At 34.5% G+C, this 17,377-nt stretch overlaps 1 protein-coding gene across 1 annotated transcript; it reads right to left on the bottom strand.

Moving 5' to 3' along the window:
• Positions 1 to 10,849: 10,849 nt before the first annotated feature.
• LOC147292356 (uncharacterized) lies at positions 10,850 to 11,784 on the bottom strand. The gene has a single exon (XM_086233828.1). It carries the CDS (start codon positions 11,604 to 11,606, stop codon positions 11,055 to 11,057), a length of 552 nt encoding a protein of 183 aa, XP_086089954.1. The 5' UTR covers positions 11,607 to 11,784; the 3' UTR covers positions 10,850 to 11,054.
• Positions 11,785 to 17,377: the final 5,593 nt, after the last annotated feature.

Below are 17,377 nucleotides of genomic sequence, written 5' to 3'. Positions count from 1 at the left end.
GCCGTAAAGCACCACTTGAGAAAATGTAGGCTACGACTTTAGAAGCGTCAAAACATGACTTTGGATGTCACGAGATACAATTTGAAATGTATCAAGGGTATAAACATTTAAAACGACTCGAGTTACGAACTGAAATTCTTAAGGAACGACTTACGATACCCAAAGGAACCACTTGAGATGCTATAAGCCACGACTTATGAAACTCTAGGGTATGACTGTAGAATTGTTAAAATATGACTTGGGATGTCACTCTATATAATTTGAAATGCATCAAGTGTATAAACATTTAAAATGGCTCGATCTACAAACTGAAATTCTTAAGGAACGACTTGAAATGCCATAAGATACGACTTGTGAAACTCTAGGGCATGACTTTAGAAATGTTAAAACATAACTTGGAACGTCAATAGGTACAATTTGAAATGCATCAAGGCTATAAACATTTAAAATGTCTCGAGTAACGAACTGAAATTTTAAGAAACGACTTAGGATGCCTTAAAAACGACTTAAGATGCTCTAAGACAGGAATTTAGAAACTCAAGGGTATAACTTTTGAAGTGTCAAAATATGACTTGGGATATCAATAGGTACAATTTGAAATGCTTTAAGGGTATAAACATTGAAAATGCGCGCCACAATCTACCAACTGAAATTTTCAAGGAATGACTTGGGATGACCTAAATAACGACTTAAGAAACTCTAAGGTATGACTTTAGAAGTGTCACAACATGGCTTGGGATGTCATTAGGTACAATTTGGAATGCATCAAGGGTATAAACATTTATAATGACTCAAGTTATGAACTGAAATTTTTAAGAAACTACTTGGAATGCGCTAAAGAACGACATGAGATGCCCTACGACACAGCTTGAGAGACTCTAGGATATGACTTTAGAAGTTTTCAAACATGACTTGAGATGTCACTTGGTACAATTTGAAATGCATCAAGGGTATAAACATTTATAATGCGCGACTCGAGCTAAGAATTGAAATTCTTAAGGAACGACATGAGATGCCTTAAGAAACGACTTTATATGCCCTAAGACACGACTTGAGAAACTCTTTAGTATAACTTTAGAAGTGTTAAAACATGATTTGAGATGTTACTATATACAATTTGAAATGGATAAACTGTACAAACATTTCAAATGCGCTCTTCGATCTATGAACTAAAATTATTAAGGAACGACTTGGGATGCCCTAAGAAATGATTTGAGATGCCGTAACACACCACTTGAGAAACTGTAGGGTATGATTTTAGAAGTGTTAAAACATGACTTTGGATGTCATGGGATACAATTTGAAATGCATCAAGGCTGTAAACATTTAAAATGACTCGAGTTACAAACTGAAATTCTTAAGGAACGACTTGTGTTGCCCTAAGGAACCATTTGAGATGCTCTAAGGCACGACTTGTAAAACTCTATGATATGACTTTAGAATTGTTAAAATATGACTTTGGATGTCACTCTGTACATTTTGAAATGCATTAAAGGTATAAACATTTAAAATGACTTGATCTACGAACTGAAATTCTCAAAAAACGACTTAGGATGCCTTAAGGAACGACTTGAGATGCTCTAAGGCACGAATTTAGAAACTTAATGGTATCACTTTTGAAGTTTTAAAACATAACTAGGGATGTCAATTGGTATAATTTGAAATGCATCAAGGGTATAAATATTTAAAATGTCTCGAGCAAAAAATGAAAGTTCTCAAGGAAAGACTTAGGATGTCTTAAGGAATGACTTGAGATGCTCTAAGGCACGAATTTAGAAACTCAAGGGTATGACTTTCGAAGTGTCAAAACATGACTAGGTTTGTCACTATATACAATTTGAAATGTATTAAGGGTATAAACATTGAAAATGCGCGATACAAGCTGTGAACTGAAATTGTCAAGAAATGACTTGGGATGACTTAATGAACGACTTGAGAAACTCTAAGGTATAACTTTAGAAGTATCAAAACATGGCTTAAGATGTCATTATGTACAATTTGAAATGCATCAAGGGTTTAAACATTTATAATGACTCCATTTAAAGAACGACTTAGGATGCCTTAAGGAACGACTTAGGATACCTTCAGGAACAAGTTGAGATGCTCTAAGGGATGAATTTAGAAACTCAAGGGTATGACTTTCGTAGTGTCAAAACATGACTTGAGATGTTACTAGGTACAATTTGAAATGCATTAAGGGTATAAACATTGAAAATGCGCGCCACAAGCTTCGAACTGAAATTGTCAAGAAACGACTTTATATGCCATAAGGCACGACTTGCGATACTCTTTGGTATGACTTTAGAAGTGTCAAAACATGACTTGAGATGTCACTATATACAATTTGAAATGCATAAGCGGTATAAACATTTCAAATGCGCACTTCAATCTACGAACATAAATTCTCAAGGAACGACTTGTGATGCCTTAAGAAATGACTTGAGATGTCGTAAGACACCACTTGAGAAACTGTAGGCCATGACTTCAGAAGTGTCAAAACATGACTTTGGATGTCACAAGGTACAATTTGAAATGCATAAAGGGTATAAACATTTAAAATGACTCGAGTTACGAACTGAAATTTTTAAAGAATGATTGGGGATGTCCTAAGGAACCACTTGAGATGCTATATGGCACGACCTGTGAAACTCTAAGGTATGACTTTAGAATTGTTAAAATATGACTTGGGATGTCACTCTGTACAATTTGAAATGCATCAAGGGTATAAACATTTAAAATGGCTCGATTTATGAACTAAAATTCTTAAGGAACGACTTAAAATGTCATATGGAACGACTTGAGATACCTTAAGACACGACTTGTGAAACTCTAGGGTAAGACATTAGAAGTGTCAAAACATGACTTGAGATGTCAATTGGTACAATTTGAAATGCATCAAGGGTATAAAAATTTTAAATGACTCGAATTACGAACTGAAATTCTTAAGGAACGACTTGGGATGCCATAATGAACTACTTGAGATGCTATAAGGCACGACTTGTGAAACTCTAGGGTATGACTTTAGAATTGTTAAAATATGACTTGGGATGTTACTCTATATAATTTGAAATGCATCAAGGGTATAAACATTTAAAATGGCTCGATCTACGAACTGAAATTCTTAAGGAACGAGTTAGGATGTCCTATGGAACGACTTGAGATGCCTTTAGACACGACTTGTGAAACTCTAGGGTATGACTTTAGAAGTTTCAAAACATGACTTGTGATGTTCTTAGGTACAATTTGAATGCATATAGAGTAAAAACATTTAAAATGAGCAAATTGAGCTACGAACTGAAATTCTTAAGAAACGACTTAGGATGCCCTATGGAATGACTTGGGATGCCGTAAGGCACGACTTGAGAAACTCTAGGGTATGACTTTAGAAGTGTTAAAACATAACTTGAAATGTCAATAGGTACAATTTGAAATGCATCAAAGCTATAAACATTTAAAATGTCTCGAGTAACGAACTGAAATTCTTAAGGAACGACTTAAGATGTCCTATGGAATGACTTGGGATACCCTAAGACACGACTTGAGAAACTCTAGGGTATGACTTTAGAAATATTAAAACATAACTTGGGATGTCAATAGATACAATTTAAAATGCATCAAGGTTATAAACATTTAAAATGTTTAGAGCAACGAACTGAAATTTTTAAGGAACGACTTAAGATGCCTTAAAAAAACGACTTAAGATGCTCTAAGGCATGAATTCAGAAACTCAAGGGTATGACTTTCGAAGTGTCACAACATGACTTAAGATATCAATAGGTACAATTTGAAATGTATTAATGGTATAAATATTTATAATGACTCAAGTTACGAATTGAAGTTCTTAAAGAACGACTTGGAATGCCCTAAAGAACGACTTGAGATGCCTTACAACACAACTTGAGAGACTCTAGGATATGACTTTAGAAGTGTCCAAACATGACTTGAGATTTCACTTGGTATAATTTGAAATGCATCAAGAGTATAAATATTTATAATCCGCGACTCGAGCTAAGAACTAAAGAACTAAAATTCTTAAGGAACGACTTTATATGTCGTAAGACACGACTTGAGAAACTTTTTGGTATGATTTTAGAAATGTTAAAATATGATTTGAGATATTACTATGTACAATTTGAAATGGATAAACAGTATAAACATTTCAAATACGGGTCTCGATTTACGAACTAAAATTCTTAAAGAACGACTTGGGATGCCCTAAGAAATGACTTGAGATGCCATTACACACCACTTGAGAAACTGTAGGGTATAGCTTTAGAAGTGTTAAAACATGACTTTGGATGTCACGAGATACAATTTGAAATGCATCAAGGGTATAAACATTTAAAATGACTCTATTTATGAACTGAAATTCTTAAGGAACAACTTGGGATGCCTTAAGGAACCACTTGAGATGCTCTAAGGCACGACTTGTGAAACTCTATGATATGACTTTAGAATTGTTAAAATATGACTTGGGATGTTACTCTGTATATTTTGAAATGCATCAAAGGTATAAACATTTAAAATGACTCGATTTACGAACTTAAATTCTTAAGGAATGAGTTGGAATGTCCTATGGAACGACTTGATATGTCATAGGACACGGCTTGAAAAACTCTACGGTATGACTTTAGAAGTGTCAAAACATAACTTGGGATGACCCTAGGTACAATTTGAATGCATAAAGAGTATAAACATTTAAAATGAGCATATCGAGCTACAAACTGAAATTCGTAAGGAACGACTTTGGATGCCTTATTGAATGACTTGAGATGCCCTAAAGTACGACTTGAGAAACCTTTGGGTATGACTTTAGAAGTGTTAAAATATAACTTGAGATATCAATAGGTATAATTTGAAATGTGTTAAGGGTATAAACATTTAAATGCCTCGTGCAATAAACTAAAGTTCTCAAGAAACGACTGAGTATGGCTTAAGAAACGACTTGAGTTGCTTTAGGGCACGAATTTAGAAACTCAATGGTATGACTTTCGAAGTGTCAAAACATGACTTGAGATTTTATGTTTTGACACTTCGAAAGTCAAAACTTGGGATGCTCTAAGGAACAACTTGAGATCTCTTAAAGAACGAGTTGAAATCCTCTAAGGACGACTTGACAATTTCTTGGGTATGAATTTAGAAGAGTCAAAACATGTTTTGAGATGTCACTAAATACAATTTGAAATGCATCAAGAGTATAAACATTTAAAATGACTCAAGTTACAAACTGAAATTCTAAAGGAACAACTTGAGAAACTCTAGAGTATGACTTTAGAAGTTTGAAAACATGACTTGAGATGTCACTATGTACAATTTGAAATACATTAAGGGTATAAACATTTAAAATACGCACCTCAAGCTACGAACAGAAATTGTCAAAAAACGACTTGGAATGCCCTAAGGAACGACTTTAGATTCTCTAATAAACGACTTGAGAAACTCTAGAGTATGACTTTAGAAGTGTTAAAACATGACTTGAGATGTTATTAGGTAAGTTTTAAAATGCATCATGGGTATAAATATTTAAAATGTTTCGAACTACGAACTGAAATTATGAAGGAACGACTTTGGATATCCTGAGGAATGACTTGAGATCCCTTAAGGCACGACTTGACAAACTCTAGGGTATGACTTTAGAAAAGTCAAAACATAACTTGAGATATTACTAGATACAATTTGAAATGCATTAAGGATATAAACATTTAAAATAACTCGATTTACAAACTGAAATTCTCAAGGAACGACTTAAGATACCCTAAGAAACGACTTAAGAAACTTTAGGGTTTGATTTTAGAAGTGAAAAAACATGACTTGGGATATTATTAGATACAATTTGAAATGCATCAAGGGTATAAACATTTAAAATGACTCGAGTTACGAACTGAAATTCTCAAGGAACAACTTAGCATACCTTAAGGAAGAACTTGAAATACCCTAAGGCACGACTTGTGAAACTGTAGAATATGAATTTGGAAGTGTCCAAACATAACTTGGGATGTCACTAGGTACAATTTGAAATGCATCAAGGGTATAAACCTTTAAAATTTCTCGAGCTATGAACTCAAATTCTTGAGCTATACCCTAAGGTATGACTTGAGAAACTGTATAGTATGACTTTAGAAGTGTCAAAACATGACTTGCGTTGTCACTAGGTGCCATTTGAAATGCATCAAGGGTATACAAATTTAAAATGACTCGAGCAACGAATTGAAATTCTCGAGGAACGACTTGGGATACACTAAGGAACGACTTGGGATGCACTAAGGAACGACCTTAGATGCCCTAAGACAAGACTTGAGATACTCAAGCAAGTACACAATTTTCATTAAGCAAACATATTCAAAACAAACATCAACTTCATCGTCTTAGTGCCTTGCATAGACTATCAAGGAGTCAAATTCTCATTCTCCAAGGCCCAAGTTCGATTTCTGAAGGTAATCGACTAATCTTTAGGCTAAGATTTTTGAGTCCAACAGTTGGCGTTGTTTGTGGGAATCTCTAAACTAAAAGCTAAAAGCTAGTATGCAATTTTCATTAAGCAAACATATTCATAACAAATTAACATCGATTTCATCGTCGAAGTGCCTCTCATGAACTTGCAAGGAGGCGAATTCTCATTTTCCAAGGCCCAAGTTCGATTTCTGAAGGTAACAGACTAATCTATAGGCTAAGACTTTTGGGTCCAACAGTTTGTGTCGTTTGTAAATCTCTAAACTAAAAGCTAAAAGCTTGTGACGATGATGAGAATTAGGCTTGGTGAACCAAGGTCCACTACCCAGAACTCAGACTAGCAGGGATTGGGGGATGTGCCTCCCTATATGAAGAAATAGTTAGAAGCGAATGGCAAAAGACGCACTCAAGAAGGAGGTGGAAAAGAGGAAAGAGAGAGTGGATGAGTCTGAGAGGGGCTACTCATCCAATAAGGCTGTAGGAGAGGTGGAGCGAAGAGGAAACCTCAAACACAAGGATGGCGATCGAGCCTTTTAGAGCATCATAAGAAGCTCAAGGAGAGCGAGCTGATCGACGTGATCCACAAGATGGAGAAATGGCTCAAAACAAAGACTCCATCCAAGCTCGCACTAGAGGCCGCATGAGGGATTTTTTTGATCCCCTTTCATTGAAGAGGTGCTTAAGGCAAAGAAGTCGTAAAGTTCACACAACCGAAATTCAAGCTGTTTGAAGGAACTTCTCTTATTCGATCGAGCACTTTTAACACTTCCAATAGCATATGGTCTTGGAGGTGGATGATAAGGCCTTGACGTGCAAGTTGTTCCCCTTGAGTCTAACAAGCTTATCTCAGACATGGTTATGGCAGCTCTAAGCAGACCCTCTATAACCTATAACATAACTAAAAAAAAAAACGAAAAAGGGAAATTTGTAAATTTAGTATTATTAATTTATAATTTAATTGATAGCCATAACTAATCGAATGGCTATAACTAATCATTCCATTAATTTTTAATTAATTAAAGTTATTTAGATTTTAGATTAGTAAATTAATTTATAATTAGAATATAATTTTAAATTAAATTATTTATTAACGAAATATGAAATTATTTTGAATTATATAATATCAAGCCCGGGTTGATTAGGAACCACCGAACTATTCAAAGTGTTTATCTTTCAATACATCTACAACCAAAAGAGGAAGAAAGACATGACGGTCCTCTTCAAGACCAAACAGAATGCCATAGAAAAACTGAAGGATTATCTAGCCGATTCATCATCGAGATGTTAGCCCCCTTTCTAGGCTTTATTTGTTTTCTTGGGTAACACTATATCTAGCCTTTAATTGATTTATGTCTTTCCTCGTCTGATGCCCTTGTTGTGTTTGCTGAGACCTCTATTTGTTTGAATTAGGTTGTGTAATCTTTTGTTTGGGCCTTTGTGTTCGTGTTCAGTTAGGCTTCCAATTACATCTCTTATTTTGTGTTTAGAATAGGTGTGTATTGTGGTGCTGTTTTGAGTGAGATTATGCAGACCACCCTAACATATTTTGCCCAATTTTTTTCCTATTTTATCCTTTATTGCAAAAACAGGATAAAATCACCTAGATCCATTCGGTGGTTGTCTACCAAAACATTCACCAATGTTCGGCAGATAAGTGTCGAATAAACACAAACATTTCGGCAGATAACTATCGAATGCCTTTTTCATTTTCATTTGGTGGTAATCCACTGAAAAATCCACCAATGTTCAGCAAAACTGTCGAATAACTACAAATATTTCAGTAGATAACTATCACATGACCCAACAAACAAAATTGAAATTTTTTGTTTTAAGGATAAAATTGAAATTTTGAAATAGGGTGGTCAACTCAGCAATTTAGAGTAATCGAAATAGCACCACTCAGTTGTTTTTTCTGATCTGGTGTATTGTACGTGAAAACCTTTTTTTTTTTTTTTGTTCTGGTGTATTGTGGAGGGCCTATTTGTCTACTTTTAAAATCCCATAAATTATTTTTGTCCCAAGTTTCCCCCCATCTAATAGAAAAAAATACCAAAACCCAGACATCTCCCACCCAACCCATCCTCCCCTCTATTTCTTTCACTCTCCTTTCGCATCCCTCATACTAACAGACGATGTCAAAGCCAAGGGCACTTTACTCAATCTTGGTTTGTGAATGGATTACCTTGACCCTAGATATAAGACATGTGCAAGGCAAATGACCAGAGTAAGTCAGTATTATAAGATAAAAGTATATTATATACCAAATTTGGACAAAATAAAAGTTTGAATATGAAATTGAAACAAATAATAGCTTGAGTACCCAACTGAGATAATGGCCAAAATTCAGGCAAAAATTGAAAAAAGAAAACCTTCTTTTACTATTTTTTAATGACTGAACTAAATTACAACTTGAATATGAAGGAAAATCACTTGTAGATAACATAGAAATTCAAAAAATTTCCTAACAAAACCCCAAAAGAATCAAGGCCATACTTATAGAATGATGTTCTTGATGTTGAGGCTTGAATCTAACAAATTAAAGAGAGGGGAATTTTGAAGAACCAATTGGGTTGAACCCAATTTATGGAACCCAATAATCTAACACATATATGGGACTGCATTTTCCTTGGCTTTGTGATCTCTTCCACCTAAACCCATATCTTTATCTTCTCGAATCTCAAGCTTTGACCACGATGTTGAAGTGTTCCTCAGCAAGGCATAGGCGAGGCATAGCCTAGTCAGCCTATTTGAGCACCTCTGCTTTCTCATCTCTGGCATAGCCCTGCCGATCAGCGAGATGGGACTTGGACCTTCTTCGGCAAAAGGAGCAGTAGCTCATGAAGAGGGATACAAGTATACAAGATTTGAGAGAATGCAGGGAAGGGAATGGAATTCTCTTGGGTGATGATGTTATGAACCATGAGAGAGATGAAGGATTTGCTTGCTTTGGGATAGGCGTGAGGCTGATTTGGTTTGAGACCGAGGCTCCTCCGATCAAGAATGATGATGGTAAGGGGTTGATGCTTTGAATCCATTAAGATTGATATAGAGTTTATATGATCAAATTGTGAAGGATTTCTTGGATTTAATGAAAGATAGCATATTCTGGTGTCATTTTAGGATTTAGGACTTAGGGTTTTTATTAAATAGAGGCATGAAATGACATCCTTTTGGCTATAAGTACGATATTAGATTATTAACACAATTTTTGGAGAAACTATCACCATGAATAGTGAAAAAAAGGAAATTTTCAAAGTCCAGTACAAGGCTACAAATTCTTTCCTTATACACAAATATCCAAACTCCCATGAGAAACAACTGAAGAAATGGGAACAGTAAAAAACAAGTAACCAATCTGATTATAAATCAAATTGGAGAGAACTGCTTTAAAATGTTAGGATGTGAGGATAGTCACCTGAGCAGATGTTTATGGCTTATGTAGAAAAAGGAAAATATGGACAGAGCTCATAGAGCTCTACATTCTCATTATCTGATGTAGAAGAAAATAGATATTACAGATCAAGCATTCTACAGATAACAGATGCACATATTATAGATCAAGCAGTAGGACTGGTATCCTATTTTCACCAGTATCCAATTCACTTACCCATCAGCCTTTTAAATAAAATTATAAACTACATTAGAGCCAAATTTTGTCTTACCAACCCTAACACTCTTAGATTTTAGATTTTCACAATTCATGCTCCATTTAAAAGTAACCCACATATAACATTTATGTTCAACATTTATTTTCACCATTTTCACCATTTATGTTAATGTTTAATTTGATAGACATTGTATTGTCACCAGTAGCTTACGTTGGAAATGATGGCCACAATAGAAACAAAAAAAATCTAGATCAATTGATCCAAATGTCCAGCATCTACTTAGAAAGAGAAGAGGTTCACATTCAAACAATATGTAGATGGAGGTTATAATAACATACCAGATAACAATACTGTAGGTGTTCAAGCCCACCAAAATTGTCATAATTTTCAGGATCCACTTTGAAATAGTGATACCATGAAGATAAGGAGGGAAAATTTTAATCACAATGTTAAAAGATATCTAGGTGCTCAGCTATGGGGAAAAAATAACACCATAAGGCACCTCAACAAATATTTTAAAACAGTAGGTAGTTTTATCAAGATTCAATTGGTGTGAGCCAGTCTCCCTGCATTTGTCTACAAAAACGTATACATCTTGGGGAATCATTTGATAACCAATTGTACTCGAAAGATCAGCTATAATCAGAAATAAGACAATTTCATCTCTACATGAATTACTAGTCAAATATAAGACACCATTCATGATCAAGTAACTAAATAGAAAATATTAGTGATAAGAAACAAACAACTAATTAAAAAAAAAAAAAAAAAAGTGATTGTTATTGGTTTAACCAAGCAAAATTATTGTGATAACTGAAACACTTTGATTTTCATGTCTCTCAAATTGCCACTAATCATGGTTTCATATCCGCAACTAAAACCATTACCAAAATCTCATTCAATGATGCTAATGATGCTAGCAATTATATGTGAAAAAGATACAAAATCATATGCTATTTCCAGCTGATAGAGACAAAACAAGAAACACCTAACCGGCTACCCATCTCGCTTTCCATCCGAGTGCTGCTTGGATTTCTCCGAAGCTGCCCCATTTTGCTCCGAGCTTTCAGAAGCCTTTTCTTTCTCCAATTCCAGAACAACCACCTCCTCGGCCGGATTTCGCTCCGAGCTTCCAGAACCCTTTTCCTTCTCCATTTCCAAAACAACCTCCTCCTCAGCCGCCTTCTCAGCCTTCAGAATGGGCTCGTAATAATCGGAATGAACCTCCATACACTTCTTCAAAGCCGAAGTGACCTGAAAGCATTTTTCGACAATGTCCTCGTTCTTCTTCTCCGACTCTTCAACGCACTGCTCCCAAGCCTCGAAAGTCTCTTTGCACCCACCCCCTTTCATGAACAAGCAAAACCCACACTCTCCCTCCTCCTCCTCCTCCTCCTCTTCCTCTTCCCCTTCTGCTTTGGGCACGTTCTCTGATTGGCCTCCATCTTCCTGGGGCTTCTCTTCTTCTACGGTTTTGGCATCCAAATTGGGGCTCGAGGCCTCCTTTGGAGCTTGGTCTTCTAGGGTTTTAGAAGCTGAATCGGACATGTAGGAGTTCGAAGAGTTTGGCGGTGAGCTAGGCTTATGAGAATCGGTGGGAATCGTTGAGTTTGTATGAGGACGAGTTGAGTTATGGTTTGTTCTGGAGGTGGAGGAGAAAGCACCTCCATGGCTGCTGAAAACCTAGAGCTGGAAAATTTGCCGGGCCGGCTAAGGCCCAGGGCCAGTTTAGCTTAGAATCATTTTGGCCCAAGGGGTCGACCGGGGGTCCGGGACTGGGTTTTATTTAAACTTTAAGGGCCGTTTGATTGAGGATTTATATTTGGATTTCAAATCCTATTATCTTTGCTTTAACAATTTAGTAAATTACGATAAGCCACCCAAAATATATTTTTTCTTAAGTGTAACCCACCATAATTTTTTTTTTGAAAGGTTAACTCTTTGATTAGTGTCTACTTAAGTAACTTTTCTTTTATTGTTAGATGAGTCAGCTTAATTTAAAACTAAAATTTTTTTGTTTCCCTAAGATACCCTTGACCATATTTATATAATATTAGGAGTAGTTTGCTATTTATCTCCATTAATAATAATATTTTTTCAGATTTTTTTTTTTATTTTGAAAATTTATTTTTCTAATGTTATTATCATAATTAATATCAAATTTATAAAATAAAAATAATATAAGGTTAACTAAGATACCTATTTTGTGCACTTAGGCCTTCCACTATGCACCGAAATTTGTAACCCAAAAATCCATTTTGGGTCCCAAATGGGTTACTGTAATACCTTGAATTTTCGGCTTATGTTAATTTTATTACTTAAGTCTTTAACTTTATTCTTAAGGTTTGTTTAAAGGAATTAAAATTTTTCTTAACTTTGTTCTAACTAACTTGGACCATTTGGTCGTGGTTTTGAAGTTTAGTTGTGTGAAAGTAAATACTTGAAAAAAGAAATTCAAGAATTTGGTGATTATTTAATTTATTTTTGTTTTTCGGAATTAAATTATGAGAGAAGAATTTTTCATAATTTTTCTGGAAGTGATTTGATTATTTTTAGTACTCATCAATACGAGTCTATAGAATGTTTCGGAGAATTATTTGGAGTTCCGATCTATTTTTAGTAAATTTTCGAAGTTTGGAGAAATTATAAAATAGAAAAAAATGACGTGGACTGACACACAGCCACGTGGCAGGCAGAGAGTGACTGGGCAAAGGCTGACTGGGCGCTGGTTTAAGTGGGAGCACATGGGTAGTGTAAGCTTGGTTGTATTGGATCAATCTCTATGTTTTAATCTTGACCATTGGAATTCATTAAACCATGTTTTAATCTTAACCCTTCATTTTGGAGCAACCCACTTAGTCAATATGGACCCCCTTTGACCCGCACGTTGACCCGGTTTTACCCACCCATTGACCCACTAAATCCACCCATTTTGTCTCACAAAATACCCATTTTTGACCCACGAATACCCCTTTTTAACCCAATTCGAAATTCCCTCTTGTTTGTGCATTTTTAATGCAATTTGTCCCAAATTGGAAACTCACAACTTCTTCACACTCCCTTATACCTACAAATAAAGACCTTTGTACCTCATTTTCATTTGCACCACCAAATATAGTTTGAGAGCTTCTCACACTAACTTTGATTTTTCTTTCTCTCTCTAGAAAGATTATTAATATTCTGAAGCAAGCTCATATTTTTGAGAAGCTCCCCCTTAGTAAAATATTTTGAGGTCTTCCCTTGGAGAAGAAGACCCAAGTTTGGAGGACTCCCTTAGGAGTGGAGTCTAGCTTTGAAGGTCTATAACCGGATAAGTCTTTTATTATTTTCTTTCTTATTTATTTTTCTTAGACTTTAATATTAGGTTGCATGCTTAAATTAATTAATTAGGATTTATTTATTAACTAAGCATGCTTAGGTTTATTTTAGATATTTAATTGCTTAATTTATTTGGTTAATTAAGTATGATTAGTTGTAATATTAATTTGGAGATTTAATTAAAAGTTATTAACTTGTTAGGTTTAACAAGTCCTATAGTATAGATTAAATTGAATTTAAGATATTTATTCAAGCTTGATTAATTAGTGGAATATTTTGAAAAAATAATAATTAATTAAATACTTGGATAATACTTAAGTTTGATTTATTCTAACCGAAATTAATTTGTAGAATTGTTTTAAACCAAGGTAATTAGTCAAGTGATTTGATTTTAAAATTAACTTGAAACTTAGAAATCCTAAAGAGTAGAGTTTAGTCCGCTTAGGACTAGGAGACGTGTAACCTAAAAGGATAGATCATAATGAGATTGTGTTTAACTTAACTTTTAACTAAGTTGTCGTATTGTCGGACACTAGAAACACCAGTTACAGAAGGATTTCTTTGTGACGTAACAAGAAGGAGATGAATTCGAAACGGATGGGAATGCAAGGGCAAGAAGAGCATTGGATTCTAGGTAGAGGGATTTATCCTAGATTCCTGACTATGGACTTTGTGTGTGTTTGCGTTTTTAAATTATTATAACATGCTATATTTGTATAATTGGTCTGAGAGTTCGAGTAGCATAGTACATGACCTTGGGTTCAAATCCCTAAACCTTCTAGAAGAATTGATCAGTATATTATGGGGAGCTTAGCCAAGCCAATACGTGGCTACGTGAGCTTGTGCGAAGCGTAAACCTATGATTGATCGATCAAGTGGCAGTAAATACGGTTTCTCAATTTCGAGTTCTTATTTCTGTTTACCAGGGCACTCTTACTATGGATGCTATTCTCTTTGATTATAGCTGGCCATAGTCGTACCTAATATGTATCGACCATCTGTATTATTTTTATTTATAGATTTTTATGCATGTTTTGCTATATTGTTATACAGCCGAGTCATAAATGTTTTGAAAAGGATTTAAAGGGAAAGGTTTGGAGAACTTATTTTGATGATTTCAAGATCCGTAAGAAAGTGATTTCCACTATGATTTACACTGAAAAGGTTTTGGGGTTATCAAACTAGCCAGGGTCTCCTGAGGGGAAGCTATGATCGTATGAGATGCTTACCCCCTACATTTGTCTTGTTGTTCCTTATTTATTGAATGTTTTATAGGTACGAGGCATGGTAAAGAGACAAAATTGGACGAGGGTCGTGCAAAGCAACATCTTGAGACTTGTCAACTTCCTAGATTTAAATTGTGATTTCATTTAATTGTTTTTATTGTGTCGAGTTTGTTTTATTGATTTTTCCTCAAATTGTTTGGAGATTGTTTTAAGCAATTTACTTTGACTTTACGTTTGCGAAGTTTTGAAACTTTTATTTTGTGCTTGCTATGTATTTCGAATTTATTTAATTTTTTAAGGTTGTAATGTAATACCGTAACCTTGTGGATTGGTTTTATAAAAAAGTTTTATTTTTACGTCATATGTTTTTCGCTATTTATTATCTCTGATCCAACCCGTACTACCTAATCAAATGGCTTAACCCCGCCTTGGGTATCTTAGGGGATAAATACTTGATTTAGTGATATCAATACCTTAGGGCATTCAAGGTAGGTGCCATTGTTGCATACCCGGGATTTTGGGTGTGATTGTCACAACTCCCCACTACGGGCCAAATTTAATTTGTAACCTAGAAGTGGGTAACAGTGTAACCCATTTCGTGGTGAGACCCAAATTGGAGAGGGCCCACCACAGTATAATCACGCGAAGGCTGCAAATGAGAAAGAATGGTGCATTCTAGACTGACGAGCACGCCAAAGGTGGGCCATGGTGTGTCGGCTGCTTCATTGATCCACGCGCGTGGGGATGACTGCACTGCACATCACCAACGGCTAAGATTAAAGTATCGTTGGTGATGTGCGGCTACCATTAAATGGTCGTTGTGATTTTTTATTTTTTTTTGGCAGTTGATGACATGGACCGCCCAAATTAAAGGACCGTTGATAATCAACTGTCCAGATCACACCTATGCTGATTTTTTTTAAACAAATTATTTAATAATAAAAATAAAAACACCCAAAAAATTCTCAAACAATTTCAGAAATTTTTTTAAAAATTCCCCAAACTCTCCAACAGCTATATTTTCAAATGAGTCTATATATATCATACAACACTCATAGTTTTTCATTACAAACATCAACCTTTGTTTACCAAATTTGCACAAAAAAATATTTTATTTATTATGGCTCCAAGAGGAAATGCTTGGGGGGTAGCTGAAGATGAAGTCCGAGTGATGGAATACCTAGAGAGGTCTCCCGACGGTTGTCTTGATACCCAAGCAAGAGTCGTCGTGCTTTGGAGACAAATTTATCAAGTTTTCAAGCATAACATGGGGGGTGAAACTATTCGTAAGGTTGGTGGCGTTAAAGCACGATTCAAAGATATTGCGCGTGATTGCAACAAATTTTATGGTTGCCTATTGGAGACTGAGCGAATGCGCGCAAGCAGTGCAAATGATGCCAATATGGTAAATTTGTTTTGTTATCCAGCATATTTATATAATGGTATTATTATTTTTTGTTTTGTTTATTTATCAAGCATAGTTATATATTTGTATGATTATTTTTTGTTTTGTTTATTTATGAAGCATATTTATATATTGGTATTATTATTTTTGTTTTGTTCATTTTTTAAACATATTTATATATTTGTATGATTATTTTTTGTTTTGTTTATTATCAAGCATATTTATATAATGATATTATTATTTTTTGTTTTGTTTATTCATCAAGCATATTTATATATATTTATTATTATTTTATTATTGTAGTTTATGCAAGCATTTGAATGCTTTTGAAACAAAATTGGATTCAAGTTTCCATGGGTGCACATTTGGGAACAAATAAAGAAAAGTGCCAAGTACGCTACTAGCTTTTTTCCGTGTTTATTTTGTAAACCTACTGATTTTTTTCATGTTTATTTTGTGCACCTATTGGTTTTTTTATGTTTATTTTGTGTATCTACTAATTTTTTGGTGTGAATTTTATGCACCTACTGTTTTTTTTCGTATTATTTTGTGTACCTACAATGATTTTATGTATGTGCATAATGTTTTGTGTGTGTTGATTTGAATTATAAATGAATAGATTTATTGCATTCAATCACGAATACCAATTAATTAAATCTCTAAAATTTATGAATTTAATTCAATTTAATGACAATGGCAGGCTTTGTAATTATATAATGATTTTAGGTATGTTTTAATCCTAAGTGGCTACTATTTTTGAAATTGGGCTTAATTTATGAATTAAAAAGTTCATGGGAAGGAGGCTTTAAAAAAAGAGTTTGGGGGATTAATATCTAATTAACCCAAGTTTTAAGTCAAATCACTATGTTGGTCATCAAAAGGAAATCCTCTATGCAATCCTTTGAATTTATAAAATTCAAAATAGCAAAAAAAAAAAAAAAAAAAAAATTTGAGCCCCCCTAGCTAAGACTATAGAATTGTTAATTAGGGATTTTCTCTAATGTGAGATGGAAGATACAAAATTATTGTGGGATATGAGACTTGTATATAATGTGGTGGTTATCTCACATCCACATTAATCTTGTATCTCTTGTCCTGCGTTAGAAAATTATGTTTAGTACTTATCTACTCAACAATATTAATTTCTCCTACTATATAATACCAAATGATTTTGAATGTATATTTTTTACCACAAAAAAACAAATTAATCTTGAGAATTAGGATGTGTACCACTTGACCAATTTTGTTATTAATTTTCGTATAATGTGACATCACCCAACAAACTCTCTCCAAACTTTACAATGTTATTGTGAGAATGTGGAGTGTTGTCTCACATTAGAAAAATATAACCTTGCAAAGTGGCTTATAAG

This window comes from Dryas octopetala, chromosome 2, assembly GCF_963921425.1.
Source record: "Dryas octopetala chromosome 2, drDryOcto1.1, whole genome shotgun sequence".
NCBI lineage: Eukaryota > Viridiplantae > Streptophyta > Magnoliopsida > Rosales > Rosaceae > Dryas > Dryas octopetala.
Note: the sequence above shows the minus strand (reverse complement) of the source record. Positions and strands in the feature narration are given on the sequence as shown.

Bases quoted from the DNA above. Each gene is read 5' to 3' on its own strand.
- LOC147292356 (XM_086233828.1), bottom strand. From the start codon at position 11,606: ATGTCCGATTCAGCTTCTAAAACCCTAGAAGACCAAGCTCCAAAGGAG.